Here is a 24,355-nt window from a genome sequence, read left to right as displayed (position 1 = left end):
CACCACAACAACCACCACAACCACCACCACAACCACCACCACAACCACCACCACAACCACCACAAAAACCACAACAACTACCACAATAACCACGACCACAACAACCACCACAACAAGTAAAACAAAGTGACAAAGTGGCGAGCCGAGTGAAGACAAATTAAACTTAAGCGAGAGAATTGAAGCAAACGCGATCAGGCGAGGGCAGGAGGCAAGGCCCCGCGTGGCTAGCCCCCGTGCTGTAAAGTTCCAACCTGGACATCGCTTCCATGCTCGCTGCTACTCAATTGACATCCCTACGAGAGAGAGCGAGGCTCTACCTCGGTAAACAACAACCACCACCACAACAACCACCACCACAACCGCGATGAGAATTTCTCACCTCGGATTTCAGTGCACGGCGGAGCAGCAGCTTCCTGTTACTTCGTGACGTCACGCAGCAACAGGAGTTGACATGACGCCACTTGCGGGGTACCAAACACTCCCCTCCCACAATGAGCGGCTCTGTGGGCGTGGGTGCCGAACTCGTCGCAATAAACTCGCGACGGCTTTCATGAATATATTATGTTAATGAGCCGCCAGTCACCGGGAGTAGCTTTGCCCAAACAAGGATTCTAGTTGAACAGGTAAGGGAAGTGACCCAGGCAGAGGTGACGTCACGCTCAAGGGCGCAGTGGACCGGGTGGGATGAATACCTTCGTGACATGACGTCACTAGCGAGGTACACCTCCCCCTGGCGTTTTACGCCGATGAGGTAATGCTGAGTGGTGACGTCACAGAGCGGGGTTGGAGTTTAAGTTGATTTAGATTCATTTTCCCTTGCTCCCTCCCTTGATCAGAGACCCCTTGGGTGTGTGAGCTCAGCAACAACTGTGTGTGTGTGTACACTGTGTGTGTGTACACACTGTGCGGGGCCCAGTCATCTAAGTCAGTCGACCAATGGCATTTTTTCATCAATTTATTATTTTCCAATTTTTTTTTCTATTTACGTAACTTTACCGAAAGAACCAAGAATACGGTAGCACATTCTGTATTTATTGCAGAGATTCAAGGTTCAACACCAACAGACACACCTGGCTACCCCAGTAACATTCACCAAAATATGCACAGTCTGCTTAACGGCAGCTATAAAACATAGCGTTGTATCATTCACAACGCGCAGGTCATTGCATATTTGTGTCACGGTCAAAATTGGGGTAATTCCAAACATTATCCAGAAACTACACAATGGAGATGACGCTTCAATGATCGCCCCCTACCGACAGACTCATGTCCACGTGAAGGCCGGCGCAGGGCCACCTTGTGCCACACAGGGGCAGCTGCAACTCAGGGGGGGGGGGGGGGGGGCCCTTCGATTGTTTGAGATGAGATTCGATACGAAACACTGAGTTGCCGAGGCAATTAGGCAAGCGACTTATGAGTGCAAATATGATGTTGGTAACGTAGTGAATGCTTGAGAGCTTCATTGTCTCTCGCTCCTGCAGACAGATGTACCCAGCCCACAGCTCCACAGATACCAGACGCTCCTCCTGTGCAGGTTCGGCTACGTACGGTGCAAAAGAAGTTCCAGATACACACAGAGACTCACAGAGACCCACAGATAGCATGGTTGGCTACGTATGGTGCAAAACAAGTTCAACGTACACACAGAGAGTCAGAGCAAGTTTGAGTTGCGTGTAGTCGTGGGCCATGAAAGTTGAATGGGCGCATGTTGCTACTGACAGTATTTGAATACGGTTGGAAAGACGCTGATAGAGACACACACAGAGACTGACAATAGAGAGGTGGACAGAAACAGACAAGAGGAAGACAGAAAGATACAGAGACGACAGAGACACAGTCAGCGAGAGAGACACAAAGAGGGGAACAGAGACACAGACGGATAGAGAGATGTTGAATCGAACACACTTAACTCGCTCCATTGAGATTCCTCCATCTTTGCCCATCCCTGGAAGTAAGTCGTTCTAGTTTCTATTTACTTCATTGCGTGTGGTGTGTACGTGTAAGCAATGTGGGATATCGATGTATACGGATATGAACAAGTTCAACAGACAAGACGTCTTTCATACTCTTTGGTTCTTTGAGTGAAGTCACATAGGTAGAAAAAATCAATAAAAAATAAATCACGACGTTTTGATCGCAACATGAGCGGTCGTCCTCAGGTGAAAACATCCAGACATTGTCGCGGCAGAAGTCACGTGAGCTACGGCACGTGCCAAAGATAAGGTGACCCCCCCCCTCCCCCCCGTGGCTCGCCCCGCTCAGCTGAGCATTGTTTTAATGCGGTGGGCTCACGCGAAATTTGTTTCTCTAAAAAGAAGGTACTTTGAAAACGCACTGGCTATTCTCTTTTATATAAGCGTTGTGTCCTTAACTAACCACACGGAGACGTCTGGTTGAAGCAACGCGTTTATTATAACTCTTTTGAACTCGGCTCTTCACACTACTGTAACACGAAGGGGTACGGCCCCTTCCACCCGATAGCCTCCAGGAGTGACAGCCTCCCTTCTATGGCAGCCTGCACACTCCGGGCTCTGCTACCCACGGGTCCCTTAGCCCGGCGTTAAGGGAAGACTGGACGACCCGTCCCAGACAGGGTATGGGAGCTCACCTCTGGTCCACTACAACCCGGCTCTAACAAGAGCCTCGGTTGAGGGTCCCTGGGTGCTGGTCCAGTCTTCAGGTCTTCGGATGTCTTCAGGCTTGAGTTGGTGAACACTGCCCGGCCGGTCCAGGTTGGGGTCACCCCTCCCCTCCTGAACCACCCCCCCCCCCCCGCTCCCAAAACCTTCTGGAAGGTCTTATCTTAAGGGGCCTTAGAGACGGGTGGGGGGTCAGGGATGTTATTCTCCGGTCACGGGGGGGGGGGGGGCGGGGGTTTACTTTGGTCGACCCGTACACACCTCACTCTCTCTCTCTCTCGGCTGCCCCCTGTTGACCCGTGAACGTGGTGGCAGGTCAGCTTACAGCGCCTTGTTGTGGCGCTTACGCACAACTTCGTGACTAACGCTGCACGTTCCGTCGTATTCATGCAGGGGGCGCTGCAAACCTACGCATCCCCTGCATGAACGACGGAGGCGCAGGGACAGACGTTCGATCGCATTGGAATCAATTTGCGGACGGCGGTCTTCTCGCACGGCCAGCTCTGTGTCGCCTCATCTCGATCCCGCGATCCCAACCAGGTGAAAGTCCGCATCGAACCAAACCACCGGCAAAGCCATCTACTTAATGACCCGAGAAAATTCACACGAAATATCGTTTCCAATTAATAAGCTTTTAATGAAGAAATACAATTATCTAATTCAAAATAATACAATTCAAAGTTGTTTCATTTTAAAACTTCAAAACGGAGCATCGGGAGCTTGCGTAGAGGCGTCGTTCGTGTGCAATTTTTTTCGTGACTTTCCTGGCCCCAGGCCGTAAATGGTTGTGAGGGGCACCGCAGGCGATCTGGCTTGCTTCAAGCCATGGTTGTGAACATCCAGACGTTAATCAGCAAGGACCATTTCTTGTCCTAATTCGAGAAAATCTACATCAACACGTAATACAAAATTATAATTCGTGTTGTAGAGAATGTATCTCCTCTACGTGTAACTTTTGAGTGGTATGCCTTGTAACTGATGAATGATCCGAGGGTGCTCCCTATTTCAAAGACAATGAGTTGCTCCAGAGGGAGAAGCTTCCTGAAACATAAAAATACCCTTTGACCTGTATCACAAGAACAATGAGTCTCACCTGAGTTATCTGTACAGGTTACTTCCAAAACACACTTTGTCCTAACATCACTTATTCAATATTTGACCCTTTAACACAAAATGTTACATGTACGCACACAATCAGACAAGTATTAATTCTAAATTATTGACAGGCATATGAACAAAATTGAATTGCAGGTGCACCCCAAGCCTGTTCCCACCCCTCCCCCCCCCGCTTCTGTGTATATGCAAGATGTGCTGTTTTGAGCTGCCGCAAGATGAGCTGCCACTCTCCTTTTGCTCCCCTGCCCAACCTTATTTCCTATTTAAGCTTCTGTTCACCTCTCTCTCTCCTTGCCTCTCTGTCTTTCCTACTGACCATGTACCTCGTATTTTCACTCTATGCTGGTTTATGCAATCCAGAAGTTGAACACGAAATTTTACACTTCTGAAATTCGTGGTCCGCCAGGAAGTGTCTGTGTTGTTGGCCTGACTGGTTGTGCTTCACATGTTTTTTAGGTTTGTTAAATTCTCGTCTCTCATCTTTTTTGTTGTATTTACCTCCATGATTTGTTCTTGCCATGATTTGTCCTTGACACCTGATGAATATCGCTTGTGTTGTGATCTAAACGTCATGATTGTTTTGTATTTAATATAATTTTATTGTATTTCTACATACGTGACTTTACCGAAAAAACCAATGAGTAAGGTTACAGCGCATTAACAAGAAGCTATTTAAAAAAAATATGCACCGTCTGCTTAAGTGCATGTACAAAATACTATTGCGCCATTCAAAACGAGTTGGCCATTGCATGCTGGCGTCTGGGTCAAAATGTATCAAATTCTAAACATTACCTACAAACTACACAACCAAGATGCCGCATCAACCATCACCCCCTACTGACAGGCTCTTGTCCACATGCAGGCCGGTGCAGGGCCACCACCTTGTGCCACACAGGGGCAGCTGCTATTTGGGGATGCTCTTCGAGTGTTTGAGACGAGATACGATACAAAACTCCGAATTGCCAGAGGCGATTAAGCAAACAAAATATAAATGGAATTATTAGAACATAGTGAATGCTTGGGAGCTTATTGGCTCTCGCTCATGGTTAGAGATCTACCCAACCCACAGGTCCACAAAGACTGGCCGCTCTTACCTAGGAATTGAGTGTTCAACTTCATTGATTGTCATTAAAGGCCTGTGACAAAGGTGCATCTATTGGAGCGACATTGTCTCAAGCTTACACATCTAACGGGTCTCCAAATGACTTCGTATTGTCTCGGAGGAAGTCCACCCACACCTCCACTTCCACAAACTGCTGGGAGTTGCCTCGCTCTGCCTTACAGTCAGAATTCTCCTCCTGCTTCACGTTTCCTCCATTGATGTGGTCCGACTTTGGAGTTGAATCATCTTCACATTTTACCTTCACTTCTTCGCTCTTCACCATCACTTCTTCACATTTCACCTTCACCTCTTTATATTTCACCTCGATACCTTTAAAAGTGTCCAAGCTGGGATTTTCTTCCAGTTCTTGTTTCATGAGGGATGGGCACATTGCGCCACTTTGACTTTCACAAGCTGATTTCAGACTCCACTCCTTGTGGGTCTTCTGATGCTTGTGTGTTGTCTGGTGTACATGAAGATTTGATGAACGTGCAAACGCCTTCCCACACACACTGCACTTGAAGGGTTTCTCTTCCCCGTGACTTCTCTGGTGTGCTACAAGAGTAGATGACTGTGCAAACGCCTTCCCACACACACTGCACTTGAAGGGGTTCTCTCCTGTGTGTGTCCTCTGGTGTTTTTTAAGAGTAGATGAATGTGCAAACGCCTTCCCACACACACTGCACTTGAAGGGTTTCTCTCCTGTGTGTGTACTCTGGTGTGTTATAAGAACAGATGAACGTGCAAACGCCTTCCCACACAGACTGCACTTGAAGGGTTTCTCTCCCGTGTGTCTTCTCTGATGTGTTACAAGACCAGATGAATGTGTAAACGCCTTCCCACACAAACTGCACTTGAAGGGTTTCTCTCCCATGTGTGTTCTCTGGTGGACATGAAGATTTGATGAAAGTGTAAATGCCTTCCCACACACACTGCACTTGAAGGGTTTCTCTCCTGTGTGTGTTCTCTGGTGTGTTATAAGAACAGATGAACGTGCAAACGCCTTCCCACACACACTGCACTTGAAGGGTTTCTCTCCTGTGTGTGTTCTCTGGTGTGTTACAAGAGCAGATGAACATGTAAACGCCTTGCCACACACACTGCACCTGAAGGGCTTCTCTCCCGTGTGTGTTCTCGTGTGTTTTACCAGATTTGGTGACTGTGAAAACGCCTTCCCACACACACTGCAATTGAAGGGTTTCTCTCCCGTGTGTGTTCTCTGGTGTGTTACAAGAGCAGATGAATCTGAAAACGCCTTCCCACACACACTGCACTTGAAGGTTTTCTCTCCCGTGTGAGTTCTCCGGTGTGCTTGAAGATGTGGTGACTGTGCAAACGCCTTCCGACACACACTGCACTTGAAGGGTTTCTTTCCCGTGTGCGATCTCTGGTGTGTTACAAGAGCAGAATGAATGCTGGGATGAACAGTTCCGACTTCAGCTGCACGTGTGCTGTGATAACTTCCTGACTCCATTCTTACAAAGAGTTGCAGAGAAAAAATACTAAAATAAACTACTGTTTTGATATAAGACCCGTGCTCAATAGAGTTAATAGACTTCACTGCAAATACAAACTTGACACCGTCACACACTCAGAGGTGGAGCCAGGATTTTCAGTTAGGGGGGGCAACCCCTTCGATCGGACTGTTGGGGGGGCACGTGCCACCCCACTCCCACTGGCTCCACCACTGTCACGCACTGGCATGGTTCACAGGTGGTGGTGTGTCCAGACTCACGCCTGGCCACGTTCACCTGCTCAGAATTAATAGTTCCTCATTCCATCAAGTAATTCATTGAGGATCAATCAACACAGCCGAGGCTGCGTGTCTCTCTCTCTCTCTCTCTCCCCGTGGTCGCGTGGATTTCCCTCCCGATCCCCGGGTTTCCCCTCCACATGTAGAGAGTGAACACCACCACGCGCCCAGAGTGAACACCGCCACGCGCCCAGAGTGAACACCGCCAAGCGTCTAGAGTGAACACCGCCACGCGCCCAGAGTGAACACCGCCAAGCGTCTAGAGTGAACACCGCCACGCGACCAGAGTGAACACCGCCACGCGTCCAGAGTGAACACCGCCACGCGTCTAGAGTGAACACCGCCACGCGCCCAGAGTGAACACCGCCACGCGTCCAAAGTGAACACCGCCATGCGTCCAAAGTGAACACCGCCACGCGTCCAGAGTGAACACCGCCGCGCGTCTAGAGTGAACACCGCCACGCGTCCAGAGTGAACACCGCCAAGCTTCTAGAGTGACCACCGCCACGCGTCTAGAGTGAACACCGCCACACGTCCAGAGTGAACACCGCCACGTGTCTAGAGTGAACACCGCCACGCGCCCAGAGTGAACACCGCCACGCGCCCAGAGTGAACACCGCCACGCGTCCAAAGTGAACACCGCCACGCGTCCAAAGTGAACACCGCCACGCGTCCAAAGTGAACACTGCCACGCGTCCAGTGAACACCGCCGCGCGTCTAGAGTGAACACCGCCACGCGTCCAGAGTGAACACCGTCAAGCTTCTAGAGTGACCACCGCCAGGCGTCTAGAATGAACACCGCCACACGTCCAGAGTGAACACCGCCACGTGTCTAGAGTGAACACCGCCACGCGCCCAGAGTGAACACCGCCACGCACCCAGAATGAACACCGCCACGCGTCCAAAGTGAACACCGCCACGCGTCCAAAGTGAACACCGCCACGCGTCCAGAGTGAACACCGCCGCGCGTCTAGAGTGAACACCGCTACGCGTCTAGAGTGAACACCACCACGCGCCCAGTGTGAACACCGCCACGCGCCCAGAGTGAACACCGCCACGCGTCTAGAGTGAACACCGCCGTGCGTCTAGAGGGAACACCAACACGCGTCTAGAGTGAACACCGCCACGCGCACTGAGTGAACACCGCCACGCTGTTGACGAGCCTCACCTTGTGTTGTGGGCAGGTCGCTTCTGAAAAAAACAAAAGCGGTACAGCAGCTCAAGCGGGCTTGGCCTGGTAAAAAAGAATGAAATAAAAACTGCGTGAATATTTAAAAGTAAAACAAAGTGACAAAGAGGCGAGCCGTGTGAAGACAAATTAAACTTAAGCGAGAGAATTAAAGCAAACGCGATCAGGCGAGGGCAGGAGGCAAGGCCCCGCGTGACTAGGCCCCGCGCTGTAAAGTGGACATCGCTTCCATGCTCGCTGCTACTCAATTGACATTCCTACGAGAGAGAGGGAGGCTCTACCTCGGTAAACAACAACCACCACCACCACAACCACCACCGCCACCACCACAACAACCACCATCACAACAACCACCACCAGAACAACCATCACAACAACCACCACCAGAACAACCACCACAACAGCCACCACCACCACCATCAAAACCATTACCACCAAAACCACACCACAACCACCACAACAACCACCACAACAACCAACACAACAACCACCACAACAACCACAACCACCACCATAACAACCACCACCACCACACGAAACACAACCACCACAACAACCACCACAACAACCACCACCACAACAACCACAACAACCACCACCACAACGACCACCACAACAACCACCACAACCACCACCACAACCACCACAACCACAACAACCGCCACTGCAACAACCACCACAACAACCACCACAACCACCACAACAACCACAACCAACACCACAACAACCACCACCACCACAACAACCACCACCACAACAACCACCACCACAACAACCACCACAACAACCACAACCACCACAACAACCACCATCACCAAAACCACAACCACAACCACAACAACCACCACCACAATAACCACAACAACCACCACAATAACCACCACAATAACCACAACAACCACCACCACAACAACCACCACCACAACCACCACCACAACAACCACCACCACAACAACCACCACCACAACCACCACCACAACAACCACTACCACCACCACCACAACAACCACCACCACAACAACCACCACCACAATAACCACAACAACCACCACAATAACCACCACAATAACTACCACCACAACCACCACTACAACAACCACCACCACAACCACCACCACAACCACCACCACAACAAACACCACAACAACCACAACAACAACAACAACCGCCATTCGCCACCAAGTGGCGGTGACGTCACCACGACGCTTGTGCCAGGCTATGTGCACCCTGAGGCCACGTGAAGTGTCGAACGCCCGCTGGCAGGAGGTCACGGGGCAGACCCAGGTGCCACGGGTCGACTGACTGAGATGACTGGCTGATGCACCACCTGTGCCCCCTACTGTGCCAACCTGCTGTGCTTTAGCCACCCGGCACTCCGCTCGCTGTTGTGAGCGTCGCTCCTCCGCCCTCCGTTGTTGTTGGAGGGCGACTGCCTCCAACTGCCCAGTAGCATCCTTCACGAGCCTCCTCCACAGAGGCCAATCTTGACACCGCTGGTACCAGTCATCGGCAAGTCCACTCAGCTCCACGTCCTCCTGTACCACATCACTCCATCTCTTCTCTAGCCCGTGCCGCGCCCGCTTAGCCCCCTCAATCCGGCCAAACAAAAGCTGTTTCGGCATGCGGTGGCTGGGCATGCGGGCTACATGACCCAGCCATCGCAGCCTTGCCTGCCGGAGGAGCTCACCGATGGGACCCTGCCCAGATCTTTCAAGGATTTGTGAGCTCCTCACACAATCCAGTCTGGTTAAACCCAGGATGGATCGTAGGCAGGCCAGCCTAAATGTTTCTAACCGGCGAAGATGTTCCATTAGGGGGGTCCACGTTTCGCAAGCGTAGAGAAGGGAGGGAATGACCGTGGCCGAGAAGACCTGAAGCTTAGTGCGGAGCGACAGACCAGGTAGCTTCCACACAGCGTTACGCAACCGATGAAAAGATATTGCCGCTCGACTGATTCGGAGTGAGACCTCTGCTGTTAAACTGGAGCCAGTCATAAGCACACTGCCCAGGTATGGGAAACTCTCCACTCTCTCCACAACTGCCCCATCACCGATTGGGAGTTGTGGGGGTGGAGTGTCCGATGGTACAAAATACCCAGGCAGGTGCTTAGTTTTGGTGGGGCTGATGGTAAGGCCCCACCTCTTAGTGGCACGCTCCAGTCTCAGCAGCAGCGTCTCCAACTCCTCCTCTGACTGAGCAGCTATTACCAAGTCATCAGCATACATAACGTGGTTGAGCAATAGGGAGCCATCCCTTGACCGCACCCGGGCATCGATTAGCCTCCCATTATATCTGTACCATATGGAGATTCCCCCGGTACAGCTATTGAAGGCTTCACGAACTACGTGGTCAAAATAGATGTTAAATAATGTGGGAGCCAGAGGACATCCCTTTCGCACCCCAAGGTGTACAGGGAATGGCTCTGACTCCCGGCCACGTAGTTTTACCCGGGCCCGCTCACCATCATGAAGGTCCTTAATGATCGTGAGCAGAGGGTCAGGTACTCCAAAAGCACGAAGAACGACCCAGAGCCCAGGCCTACTGATGGTATCATAGGCCTTGACCAGGTCAATAAAGCAGAGATGTAGGTCTTGTTGGAATTCCCTACACCTCTGCTGTAGCAGACGGACAGAAAATATGGCATCTGTGCAGGACCGCCCTTTCCTGAAACCGCATTGGGGCTCCGCAAGCCTCTCCTCAGCGTGCCTGGCAAGGCGATGCTGAATAATCCTTGCCAGGACCTTTCCCAGCACACTGAGGAGTGAGATGCCCCTGTAGTTGTTACAGTCTGTGCGGTCCCCCTTCTTAAAAAGGGGGACCACCAGGGCATCCTTCCAATCCTGCGGAACCCGTCCAGTGGTCCAGACTGTTGTTATGATGTCATATAGGGCAGTCTGTGCACAAACGCCACCCTCCCTCAGCATTTCGCTTGGGAGATCATCTCTGCCCGCTGCCTTTCCTGGTCTCAGACTCCGGATCGCCTTCAATACTTCCTCAGCAGATGGCACCTCAGCCAGCCACTCACAGGGGGTGACTTCATCCAATATTTGAGGCACCGCAGCCTCAGCAGGGTCATCCTCACTTTGTGCCACGATGTTTTCCTGGCTGAGGGATTTTCCCTCCCCCAGGACCTCACAGAAATGCTCAGCATATCTGCGAACCTGTTCCTGGGGGTCGGAAATTGGATCACCGTTTTTTCCCCTAATGATGGTAATAGGTGTGGCGCTGCAGGTTACTTTTTTGATGGAGTTAAATAGAGATTTGTGATCACGGGCCACTGAGGCAGACTCCATCTCCTCAGCAACCCGCGACCACCACCCATCCTTGCAGCGCCTCACGGCTCTCCGAACCTCCGAGCGAAGGCTGCGGTAAGCCTCCTCATTCTCTGACGTGGGATTCTGTAGCCGATGACAGTGGGCCTGTCGCTTTTTCTCAACCATCCTGAGCAACTCCTCTGTCATCCAGGGTGTCTGGGGAGGTCTGGACCGCGTACCCAAAGCAGCCATTGCAGCAGCATGAGTTACAGTCCTAAACCTCGCCCATTTACCCTCGACAGCAGGAGTAGTCGGGGAAGATGCCAAACCCAGCCGCAAGCGATGATGAAATTCTCGCTTGCAACTTTCATCAGATAACTGAGACCAGGCCACTTTAGGTTGGAATGGGGTCCTGGGTGTACACCCACCACCGGAGTGGAAGAATGGCAGGTGCATCTTACAGATGACTAGTCGATGGTCAGAGGGCAGATCAGCTCCACGGTAGGTCCTGGTGTCAAGGACATGGGCTCGCATTCGCTGGTCCGTCACTATGTAGTCCAGCAGATGTTCTTGCTTGGACCCGGCATGCATCCATGATGTTGTGTGGATGCGCCGATGCCGGAACAGCGTGTTGGTAATTACAAGCCCATGGGCTGCACAAAAATCTAGCAGCCTCCTACCGTTGTTATTGAGCTGATCTGGCCCATGCCCTCCAATCACTCCAGACCAGGTGCCAGTATCATGACCAACTCGGGCATTGAAGTCACCCAACATGATTACTCTATCCCGAGGGGCCACTTTAGCCAGCACCTGTGACAGGAGGTCATAGAAGGCATCTGACTCATCGGCTTTGCCTGCATCCCTCCACGGATGTTCATCTTCGGTGGGGGCATAAGTAACCACGACCACCATTCCTCGCCTCCGGTTGATGGGAAGGCGAGCCCAAAGTAGCCTGGGGCTTACAGCTTCCCACACCTCACCGCCACGCTCCCACGCCCCCTTCATTCTTTTGTTCAAAAGAAGACCCACACCCTGTTGTTTGGCAGTCTGCTGCCCCGAGTAGAGGACTGTCCACCCCTCATGGTGGCAGGAGCCAGAGCCGGTCCACCGGACCTCCTGAATGCCGCATAGATCCAGGCGGTACCGGTCCAGCTCCCGACAGAGGAGTGGCAGCCTCTCCTCTGCAGTGAGCGTTCGAACATTCCACGTGGCCACCCGTAGTGGCTTTTCGTTGTTTCTGGAGTAGCCCCGAGGGTAGGTATTCAATCTCCTGGCTCCGCCAATTGGGGTTTGGCCAGGAGACGTCATAGACGCCTGGCCCCCCGGGGCCTCCGGCACAAGCTTAGTTGTTACATATTTCAGTTTAATTCGTGGTTTCGTGGTAATTAATTGAAGGTGGAGGGGTTACCAGCCCCTCGCACCCGTCCAGAGCCCCCGTTTAGCCCCTGTGGTGGACACATATGCCATGAGGGGAGCCAATCAAAATTGGATCTCCCCCCACAGCGCTGTCCACGACAGAGTTGCCCGTCCGGCACTGCGAGGAGGTAGGGGGTTGTTTTGCCGGACAACAACCACCACAACCACAAACACCACCACAACCACCACAACAACCACAACCACCACAATAACAACCACCACAACAACCACCATCACAACAACCACCACCACAACCACCACAATAACCACAACAACCACCACCACAACAACCACTACCACCACCACAACAACCACCACCACAACAACCACTACAACCACCACCAAAACCACAACAACCACCACCACAACCACCACAACAACCACCACAACAAGTAAAACAAAGTGACAAAGTGGCGAGCCGAGTGAAGACAAATTAAACTTAAGCGAGAGAATTGAAGCAAACGCGATTAGGCGAGGGCAGGAGGCAAGGCCCCGCGTGGTTAGGCCCCGCGTTGTAAAGTTTCAACCTGGACATCGCTTCCATGCTCGCTGCTACTCAATTGACATCCCTACGAGAGAGAGCGAGGCTCTACCTCGGTAAACAACAACCACCACCATAACCACCACCACAACCACCACAACAACAACCACCACCACAACCGCGATGAGAATTTCTCACCTCGGATTTCAGTGCACGGCGGAGCAGCAGCTTCCTGTTATTTTGTGACGTCATACAGCAGCAGGAGTTGACATGACGTCACTTGCGGGGTACAAAACACTCCCCTCCCACAATGAGCGGCTCTGTAATTTAAATAAATTATGTTAATGAGCCTGGCCCATACGTTGAGGGATGGGCGTGGGTGCCGATCTCGTCGCAATAATCTCGCGACGGCTTTCATGAATATATTATGTTAATGAGCCGCCAGTCCCTTGGAGTAGCTTTGCCCAAATAAGGATTCTACTTGAACAGATAAGGGAAGTGACCCAGGCAGAGGTGACGCCACGCTCAAGGGCGCGGTGGACGGGGTGGGGTGAATACCTTGGTGACATGACGTCACTAGCGAGGTACACCTCCCCCTGGCGTTTCACGCCGATGAGGTAATGCTGAGTGGTGACGTCACAGTGCGGGGTTTGAGTTTAAGTTGATTTAAATTAATTTTCCATTGCTCCCTCCCTTGATCAGAGACCCCTTGAATGTGTGAGCTCAGCAACAACTGTGTGTGTGTACGCACACGCTGTGTGTGTGTACGCACACGCTGTGTGTGTGTACGTGTACACACTGTCTGTGTGTACACTCTGTGTGTGTGTACACACTGTGTGTGTGTGGGGGCCAAGCCTCCACGCAGATTGAGGCGAGCCTAGTGGAGGTGCATTCTATTTTGACTTTAAACTTTTGTGACTGCAGGAATTAATATTCTTGGTTCTTTCAGTAAAGTCAGGTAGATAAAAAAACATGTTTTATTAAAGAAAAAACTTAAATGAAATGACAATTTAAATAATAAAAATAAACACATTTTTTCTTTATTATTGTTTTCTATTTACATGACTTTAATCAGAAAGGGTTTTATTCACCATGAAATTTCGCACAGACAAGGAACTTACATTCAACATATAGGAATCTTAAATCTTAAATAAGTGGTATATGTCTAACTATACTAAAGGTACAAAGTCTAACTAACACTAAGGGGCTAAAGTATGTAAAATGAAGAATACATTTTGAATATAAAGTAGTGATAAGATACAATCTAAAAATACAAAAAATTCAAATAGGGTAACAGTGTAAATATGGCAAGGTGTCATTTTGTAGATAAAATGTTAAAGTCAGTGTAAGCCCTTGGCCTTGTTGAAGAGGCCAGCAGCGGATGGGAAGAAACTGTTTTTGTGGCTTGAGGTTTTGGTCCCGATGGACCGCAGCCTTCTGCCGGGGGGGAGTAGCTGGAACAGAGAAGTGTCCAGGGTGGGAGGAATCGGCCACAAATCGTCCTCGCTCGCCTCATGCTCCTCGAGGTGTGCAGGTCCTCGAGGGTTGGTAGATTGTGTGGTGCCACCGCAGCGGAGCAGCTCGGTCGCCGTTACCCCCTCCATGTGCCCCCCCCCCCCACGAACGCATGCCCCACTAAACACTTACATGCACCCCCGTAGGGTCTCGAGGAGGGACCACCTGGTACGATGGGTTTTCACCCGAGAACTCCACTAGCAGGGACGTTCCACGGTCTCCCCGGACCAGGAAATTGGCTGAGCCCCCAGACCGGATTACCTGATTACCCCCCCCCCAAAAAAGGGGGGCGTAGAGCTTTACATGCTGGCCGCGATGAAGCATTCACAACACGGGGGGATGGGAACTTCAGCCAGCACCCAGCAGCAGGGTAACCAGAGGGGTGGGAGGGTAAAGCCCCTAGGCCGAAAAGAGTTGACTTAAGTGGGAGGGAGCGAGGGGATTATCGATGAGTGACCGGCGAGGAACGCAGGCACAGAGACAATGGGAAGGGTGGGGGGATGAAGCGACCCCCCCCCCCCAACGGCCAGAGCGCTCAAAACGGCCGGAAAGAGGATTCGATTGGATGCTCACGATGACGTCATGTGACCCGGGGGTGAACGGGCGTTAGGGACATAAGGGGGGCAGGAGGGAGAATTGGGTCAGAGTCCTTCTGGAGCAATGGGAGTGTGGATGATACGCTGCAGTCTGCTCTTGTCCTTGGCAGTGGCAGCAGCGGTTATGGAGGAGGTGAGGATGGATTCAATGATCGCTGTATAGAAGTGCACCATCATTGTCTTTGGCAGGTTGAATTTCTTCAGCTGCCGTAGGAAGTACATTCTCTGTTGAGCTCTCTTGGTGAGGGGGCTGATGTTCAGTTCCCACTTGAGGTCCCGGGAGAGAATAGTGCCCAGGAAGCGGAAGGACTCCACAGGTTTGACTGGGGAGTCGCACAGGGTAATGGGGGTGAGTGGGGCTGTATTCTTCCTGAAGTCCACAACCATCTCAACTGTATTTTTGGTTCTTTCGGTAAAGTCACCACGAAGATAGGGAAAAAATAAAATAATAAAAATATAAAACAATAAAATTCTCATGGCGTTTCGACTGCAACACAAGCAATCATCATCAGGTGTGAAAACCACAGCAAGAAAATTTGAAAAAAGTCGCGGTTTTCATTTTGTTTCCCTTCTACGTGGTGACTTTACCGAAAGAACCAAGAATATGAATTGTTGGGGTGGCTGCCCCCCGTCTCCCCATTCTCCCGTGACCCCCCACTCGTCTCTTCTCCCCCCCTCGCTGCTGCCCCTCGTGGCATGATTTAAATGGCTGTACTAACCATCTTGCGAATACGCCGCGGTGCCCCTCTCGTCCACGCTAACCCCGAGCTGCGGGTGAAAACTCAGGGGCAGGTGACCCCCCCACGAGACCCTACGTGAGTGCGTGTGTGCGTTCACGTGGAGGGTGGTGGGGGAAGCGCTGCGACGGCAGCCTGGTGGCTTCTCTGCCGCAGCACCCCCGTTGCAGGCACGGCTCCCACGGAGCGTCTTCGCTGTCGTGGCACCACAGTTCGAACGACTGCGAGAAGCCCATCTCAAGCTCAAGCCGCGTAAGTGTCATATTGCGCAGCGCGAGGTTGGGTACCTAAGACACCGCGTCAGCGAGGCAGGGGTGCGCACCGACCCGGAGAAGGTACGCGCCGTAGTGGAATGGCCAAGACTGAGGAACCTGACGGAGATCAGGTCGTTTTTGGGGCTAGCCACTTATTGTCGTCGATTTGTGAAGGGATTCGGCGAGATTGCACGCCCCCTCACCAAACTCAGTTCCCCTAAGAACCCCTATCAGTGGACGGAGGACCACCTCGCCCATACCCCCCACCCTGGCTTTCCCTGACTTTTCCACCGATTTTATTTTGGACACCGACGCCTGCAGCAGTGGGCTGGGCGCGGTGTTGTCACAGGTTCAGGATGGGATAGAGCGGGTCATCGCATACGCCAGCCGGACCCTGAGCGGGGCCGAGCTGAATTATTGCGTGACCCGTCAGGAACTGTATGCCGTGATTTTCACGTGTAAACAGTTCCGGCCGTATCTGTACGGCAGGAAATGTCGCGTGCGAACTGACCATTATGCTCTGCAGTTCCTCCTCACATTCAAGGAACCGTGGGGGGCAGATGGCCCGGTGGCTGATGCAGCTGCAGGAGTATAACCTGCAGATCGAGTACAGGGCAGGGCGGACGCACGCAAACGCGGACGCCTTGTCAAGGCGACCCGCGGTGTGCGCCGAGACGAGGGTGGAGGAGGCCTGCCCGTACTTCACGGGGGGACGCTGCCGACAGGCAACGGCCCCCCTGGAGCGCCCTGAGACTAACCCCCCTCCGCTGAGAGAAAGTGCCGTGTGTGCCACGGAGGTCCCTGCAGAAGGAGCCAGGGACCCAGTGGACCGCCCGGCGGGCACGGGGCCCACATCCCGGGGCCCGACGGGCCACTCAGCCTCACCCGGTCAGATCCAAGAGGACGTCGGCTGTGCGTTCCCGGGCCTGGATCACGAGCAGCTGAGACAGGCCCAGCGGCGGGACCCGGACCTGGCGGCGGTGGAGGCAGCCCTGCGGGAGGAAAAGGTCGCCCTGCAGGGACCCTGGAGTGGTTTGTATGCCCGGTTGCGTGTAGAGAACGGAGTGGTGCGGGAACTAACCGAAGCCGGGCAGCTGGGGTGCATCTGTGTTCCTGCCCAGGTGCGGCCCCAGCTGCTACGGTTGGTGCATGATCACCCGCTAGGGGGCCATGATGGGGAACGGCGCACTCGGGAGACCCTGCGTCGCCAGTATCTCTAGCCCAAACTGGCACAAGATGTGGCCACCTGGGTACAGGGCTGCCGCGCTTGTCAGCAGTGTGGGCAGAAACCGGTGCAGTATCAGGTGTCCCTGAGTCCGATCCGTGTCAGACGGGTGAACCAGCTAGTTGGGATCGACCTACAGGGGCCATTCCCACGATTACACCGAGGCAACTGGTATATCCTCGTGGCGGTGGAGTATTTCACGCGCTACGCAGTGGCGGTGGTCATCCCAGATAAAACGGCCCTTGTGGTCACCAGAGCATTTGTGGAACAATACGTACTTAAACATTGGATCCCTGAACGAGTCATTACTGACCAGGGTAGTGAGTTCGAGGCAGAGCTATTTCAGGCGCTGTGCCGGGAGTTCGGAATCCAGAAGGACCAAACTACGGCATACCACCCCCAGGCGAATGGGATGGTGGAGCGTACAAACCAGACCTTAGACGGGAAGCTCAAACGTATGGCAGCCGCCAATCAACGGGATTGGGACGAACACCTCCCCTATGCCCCTTTCGCCTACGCCACCACGGTACACACATCTATGGGACAGACCCCGTTCCTAATGATGTTTGGTCGTAAGTCTCGCCTACCAGCAGATCTGTTGTTCGGCGTTCCCCCGCCGCAACCAGAGGGAGCCAGCCCGTGGAGCACCTGATGGGGATCCTGGGAGGGGCCCGTGGCCGGGCCTACCAACAGGCGGAGGCTGCACATCAGCGGCAAGAGCAGGGCGCCCGGCCCCGTGTGGAGCCCCCCTTCTACTCAGCGGGCTCTAAGGTGCGGCTGCACACCCCGCGCGTAGGGGCTGGACAGGTGGGGAAGCTGACCACCTACTGCCGTGGATCCTGGACCATGGTGCGGCAGATCCCCCCCTGGACGGTGCTGATCCAGGGTGGGGAGAGGGGCCGTGAGACAGTGGTCAACGTCCGCAGATTTAAACCATGGAGGGCGGCCCCGGCGAGAGAGACCCCAGCCCTTCGGGTGCCCCAAAACCCCGGTATGTGTGAGTCCGTGTGTGTGTACGTCAATTTGTGTGCGTGGGTCCATGTTGTGTGTAAGTCCATGTGTGTGTCTCTTAGTCGATATGTGTGTAAATCTGTGTGCTTAGGTCCATGTGTGAGAGTCTATGTATGTGTGTGAGTTGCTGTATGTCGATTTGTGTGTAACTCCATGTGTGTGTGTCTAAAGTGGATGTCTGTGTGTGTAGGTCAATGTGTGTGTATGTCTTTTTTGCCCAGGTAACGCTGGGTGCTTACCGCTAGTACTCTTATATAAGCGCACAACTTCATCTGTGACGAACGCTGCACTTTCCGTCGTTTTCATGCAGGGGGCGGTGCAAACCTACACACCCCCTGCATAAACGATGGAGGCACAGAGACAGACGTTCAATCGCGTTGAAATCGATCTGCAGACGGCGGTCTTCTCGCACGGCCAGCTCTGTGTCGCCTCATCTCTATCCCGCGATCCGAACCAGGTGAAAGTCCACATCGAACCGAATCCCCGGCAAGGCCATCTACTTAACGACAAGATAAAATTCACACTAAATATCGTTTTCAATGAATAAGCTTTTAAAGAAGAAATACAATTATCTCATTCAAAACATAATACAATTCAAAGTTGTTTCATTTTCAAACTTCAAAACGGAGCATCGGGAGCTTGCGTGAATGCGTCATTCGTGTGCAATTTTTTTCGTGACTTTCCTGGCCCAAGGCCGTAAATGGTTGTGAGGGGCGCCACAGGTGGTCTGGCTTGCTTCAACCCTTGGTTGTGAACATCCAGACGTTAATCAGCAAGGACCATTTCTCGTCCTAATTCGACAAAATCTACGTCAACACGTAATACAAAATTCGTGTTGTAGAGAATGTACCTCCTCTACGTGTAACTTTTGAGTGGTATGCCTTGTAACTGATGAATGATCCGAGTGTGCTCTCTATTTCAAACAGAATGAGTTGCTCCAGAGGGAGATGCTACCTGAAAACGTGAAAATACCCTTTGACCTGTATCACAAGAACAATGAGTCTAACCTGAGTTATCTGTAAAGGTTACTTACAAAACACACACTTTGTCCTAACATCACTTATTCAATGTTTGACCCTTATAGACAAAATATTACATGTACGCACACAATCAGACAAGTATTAATTCTAAATTAGAGTCATTTTAACAAAATTGAATTACTGCAGTGAAATATACTGCATCAGATTACATCGTACTAACAAGATGCTATTTTTAAAAATATGCTTAACAGTGTATGTTCAACATACTATTGCGCCATTCAAAACGAGTAGGCCATTGCATGCTGGCATCTGGGTCAAAATTTATCAAATTCTAAACATTACCTACAAACTCCACAACTGAGATGCCACATCAACCATCGCCCCCTACTGACAGGCTCTTGTCCACATGCAGGCCAGTGCAGGGGCATCACCTTGTGCCACACAGGGGCAGCTGCTACTTGGGGGTGCTCTTCGAGTGTTTGAAACGAGATACGACACAAAACTCCTTATTGCCAGAGGCGATTAAGCAAGCACCATATAAATGCAATTGATAACCTAGTGAATGCTTGGGAGCTTATTGGTTTTCGCTCCTGGTTAGAGATCTACGCAACCCACAGGTCCACAAAGACTGGCCGCTCTTACCCTGCAGGTTGCACTTAGGAATTGTGTTCAACTTCATTCTTGTCATTAAAGGCCTGTGACAAAGGTGCATCTATTGGAGCGACATCGTCTCTGCCTCACACATCTACTGGGTCTTCATTTGACTTTGTATTGTCTCGGAGGAAGTCCACCCACACCTCCACTTCCACAAACTGCTGGGAGTTGCCTCGCTCTGCCTCACAGTCAGAATTCTCCTCTTGCTTCACGTTGCCTCCATCGATGTGAAGGTCCCATTTTGGAGTTGAATCTTCATCTTCACATTTGACCTTCACTTCTTCACTCTTCACCATCACTTCTTCACATTTCACCTTAACCTCTTCATATTTCACCTCGATTCCTTTAAAAGTGTCCAAGCTGGGATTTTCTTCCGGTTCTTGTTGCAGGAAGGATGGGCACATTGCGGCACTATGACTTCCACAAGCTGATTTCAGACTCCACTCCTTGTGGATCTTCTGATGCTTGTGTGTTCTCTGGTGTACATGAAGATTAGATGACTTTGCAAAGGCAATCCCACATACACTGCACTTGAAGAGTTTCTCTCCCATGTGTGTTCTCTGGTGTTCTACAAGAGTAGATGAACGTGCAAACGCCTTCCCACACACACTGCACTTGAAGGGTTTCTCTCCTGTGTGTGTTCTCTGGTGTATTTGAAGATGTGCTGAATGTGCAAATGCCTTCCCACACACACTGCACCTGCAGGGTTTATCTCCCGTGTGTGTTCTCTGGTGTTTTACAAGAGTAGATGAACGTGTAAACGCCTTCCCACACACACTGCACTTGAAGGGTTTATCTCCCATGTGTGTTCTCTGGTGTTTTACAAGAGTAGATGAAACTGAAAACGCCTTCCCACACACACTGCACTTGAAGGGTTTCTCTCCTGTGTGTGTTCTCTGATGTGTTACAAGAGTAGATAACTGTGCAAATGCCTTCTCACACACACTGCACTTGAAGGGTTTCTCTCCTGTGTGTGTTCTCTGGTGTGCTTGAAGATGTGTTGAACGTGCAAACGCCTTCCCACACACACTGCACTTGAAGGGTTTCTCTCCTGTGTGTGTTCTCTGATGTGTTACAAGAGTAGATAACTGTGCAAACGCCTTCCCACACACACTGCACTTGAAGGGTTTATCTCCCGTGTGTGTTCTCTGGTGTTTTAAAAGAGTAGATGAATGTGCAAACGCCTTCCCACACACACTGCACTTGAAGGGTTTATCTCCCGTGTGTGTTCTCTGGTGTTTTACAAGACCAGATGAATGTGCAAACGCCTTCCCACACACACTGCACTTGAAGGGTTTCTCTCCTGTGTGTGTTCTCTGATGTGTTACAAGAGTAGATGAATGTGCAAACGCCTTCCCACACACACCGCACTTGAAAGGTTTCTCTCCTGTGTGAGTTCTATGGTGCCGTGTCAAATGTGCAGGACGATCCGTGCTGTATGCACGCCGTCGCATTGTTGCCTTTTTGCACCGAGCCGCGCCGAGTGCCTTTGCTCCATCAGACAAATTCTGCAGAGGAAGTGACAGCTGCAGACTGAAAAAATTATATCCACACCATCTACACGTCAGTATCGATGCACAGAGGAATGCATACACACAGTAACACATGACTTACATGTCTATACTTATTAATATATTCATGATATAGTGAAAAAGTGTCCCAAATTTATCACATGGTCTGTTATGGCACACAATGAGAGGGCAAATGTTCATAAACATGCCTGGAAGCCCTAGTATCTTCAAAATGAATGTTCACCCAAAACTCCGAGCACACAATTTCGGCTGTCTGGCTTCAAAAGGAATATTTATTAAAGCTAAATTCAGCTGACATAGCAAAGGGTGTGGAAAATAATACTATTTGTATTATGCAGAAATGCATAAATTAATGTTCAATCGCAACTTAGAGGTGTGAAGCCAGGCACAGATGTCCTTGAATGCTGGGATGAACAGTTCCGACTTCAGCTGCACATGTGCTGTGATAACTTCCTGACTCCATTCTTACAAAGAGTTGCAGAGAAAAACTCAAATAAACTACTGTTTTGATATAACATCCGTGCTCAATATAGTTAATAGACTTTACTGCTAATACAAACTTAACCCTGTCACACACTCAAGAGGTGGAGCCAGGATTTTCAGGTAGGGGGGGGGGCAACCCCTCCAGCAAAATGATAGTTGTAAGTAAGTAAGGAGTTGTTAGTAAGGAATTGTTAGTAAGTAAGGAGTTGTTAGTGAGTTGCTAGTAAGGAGTTGTTAGTAAGGCGTTGTTAGTAAGGAGTTATTAGTAAGGAGTTGTTATTAAGTAAGGAGTTGTAAGTAAGGAGTTGTTAGTAAGGCGTTGTTAGTAAGGAGTTGTTCATAAGGAGTTGTTAGTAAGTAAGGCATTGTTATTAAGGAGTTGTTAGTAAGTATGGACTTGTCCCTTGCTTTTTATTCGACGCGTGTGATCGGCATCGCGCTCGCTGAAGGTGTTTGCCATCAGGGAAGTCGTGTACTGTATACGCAACTGCGCACAATTCTGTGAGTCCCTTGTAACTGCTTTGCCGTTACTTATTGCCAATTATGGACTCGGACTGTTGTCGTCTCATAGAGTCCCTGGCACGTAATAATATGCCACACGGTGGCAGTGGGGGTCGCAAAATGCTGATTTATCTATATATATAAAAGGGAAATGTGTGGATATGTGTGTCTGTTTGAAATGTTTAGCATACTTCCCAACATGCTACACACTTGAAATTTGGCATGTGGGTAGGTTCCATACTGTACACAATGAAAAAAAGTATAAAAAATGTACTTTTGTATTTTGTATGACCATGAAGTTTGTGGCGTTAACCCGCAACACACCTGAGTTAAGCGCTCTGCAATGCTTAGAGCTGTTAACAGCGTGCCGGGAGATTTTAGGTGGCGCTTTGCTCCTGGCCGATGAAGCCATTGGTTTCTCGGAGTTTCAATACATATCCGCGCGAAGAACGGGTACAACAGCTATATTAAATATGAAGCAGAACATTACATCTGTTCGTTTGCGTGAAGCAGCAAAACCTCTCCAACGCTGAGCTCTGGCGTCATGAAATTTTCACAGCTTATGCTGTCTGGAATTTCTAAGTGAACCCGACTATTTTAAGCTCGCCACGTCATTCCCTTCTGGAGTGGCCAAAATCGAACTTGCGTAGAAGTGGGAAAAGGTTGAATTTCCTTGAGTGAAACATCCGAATTAGGTAACTTGCTTTGTTTCAGCTTTTTTCTTTCTTGCAAGCATCAACATTTTTAAGGGTTTTTCAGTGAAAAATGAGGGAATATGAAATTTATCCAAGACAAGAATCCAATTCCCGGGCGAAGCCGGGTAGTGAAGCTAGTTACTATTAAACCCCAATGATCCGTTCGAAATTAGGGTTTTCGATCGGACCGTTGGGGGGGCATGTGCCACCCCACCCCCACTGGCTCCACCACTGTCACGCACTGGCATGGTTCACAGGTGGTGGTGTGTCCAGACCCACGCCTGGCCACCTTCACCTGCTCAGAATTCATGCTTCCTCACTCCACCAAGTAGAGTGAACACCGCCACGTGCCCAGAGTGAACACCGCCACGCGCCCGGAGTGAACACCGCCACGCGCCCAGAGTGAACACTGCCACGAGCCCAGAGTGAACACCGCCACGCGTCCAGAGTGAACACCGCCACGCGCCCAGAGTGAACACCGCCACACATCTAGGGTGAACACCGTCACGCGTCCAGAGTGAACACCGCCACGAGCCCAGAGTGAACACCGCCACGAGCCCAGAGTGAACACCGCCACGCGTCCAGAGTGAACACCACAAGGCACCCAGAGTGAACACCACCACGCGTATAGAGTGAACACCGCCGCACGCCCAGAGTAAACACCGCCACGCGTCTAGAGATGAACACCACCACAAGTTCAGAGTGACCACCGCCACGCGTCTAGAGTGAACACCGCCACGCTGTTGACGAGCCTCACCTTGTGTTGTGGGCAGGTCGTTTCTGAAAACAAAAGCGGTACAGCAGCTCAAGCGGGCTTGGCCTGGTAAAAAATAATGAAATAAAAACTGCGTGAATATTTAAAAGTAAAACAAAGTGACAAAGTGGCGAGCCGAGTGAAGACAAATTAAACTTAAGTGAGAGAATTGAAGCAAATGCGATCAGGCGAGGGCAGGAGGCAAGGCCCCGCGTGGCTAGGCCCCGTGCTGTAAAGTTCCAACCTGGACATCGCTTCCATGCTCGCTGCTACTCAATTGACATCCCTACGAGAGAGAGAGCGATACTCTACCCCGGTAAACAACAACCACCACCACAACCACCACAACCACCACCACTACAACCACCACACCCACCACCATAACCACCACAACAACCACCACAACAACCACCACAAAACCACTACCACAACCACCACTACAACCACCCACCCACCACCACCACAACC

General features: G+C 51.1%; 3 protein-coding genes across 3 annotated transcripts in view; all 3 read right to left on the bottom strand.

The window, feature by feature from the left end:
- LOC142906802 (uncharacterized) overlaps positions 1–481 on the bottom strand; it is a 32,694-nt gene extending 32,213 nt beyond the window's left edge. Inside the window, exon 1 of the mRNA XM_076055350.1 lies at positions 380–481. The gene's annotated coding sequence lies outside the window, so the exon portion shown is untranslated. The remainder of the gene's footprint in view (positions 1–379) is intronic.
- The window catches only part of LOC142906892 (uncharacterized), a 109,661-nt gene extending 96,319 nt beyond the window's left edge, over positions 1–13,342 (bottom strand). Inside the window, exons 1-2 of the mRNA XM_076055613.1 lie at positions 13,149–13,342; positions 7,779–7,844 (exon numbers count right to left, since the gene is read on the bottom strand). The gene's annotated coding sequence lies outside the window, so the exon portion shown is untranslated. The remainder of the gene's footprint in view (positions 1–7,778; positions 7,845–13,148) is intronic.
- LOC142906801 (uncharacterized) lies at positions 3,256–23,875 on the bottom strand. Its single transcript, XM_076055349.1, has 2 exons — positions 20,009–23,875; positions 3,256–6,445 (listed from the first exon to the last, which is right to left on the bottom strand). The coding sequence occupies exons 1-2, from the start codon at positions 21,527–21,529 to the stop codon at positions 4,934–4,936; spliced, it is 3,033 nt and encodes a 1,010-aa protein (XP_075911464.1). The 5' UTR covers positions 21,530–23,875; the 3' UTR covers positions 3,256–4,933.
- Between the last annotated feature and the right edge of the window lie 480 nt (positions 23,876–24,355).

The sequence above is a fragment of the Petromyzon marinus genome, chromosome 71, assembly GCF_048934315.1.
Source record: "Petromyzon marinus isolate PM22_M1 ecotype Great Lakes invasive population chromosome 71, UKy_Petmar_22M1.pri1.0, whole genome shotgun sequence".
Taxonomy (NCBI): domain Eukaryota; kingdom Metazoa; phylum Chordata; class Hyperoartia; order Petromyzontiformes; family Petromyzontidae; genus Petromyzon; species Petromyzon marinus.
This window is presented reverse-complemented; position numbering and strand designations above follow the sequence as displayed.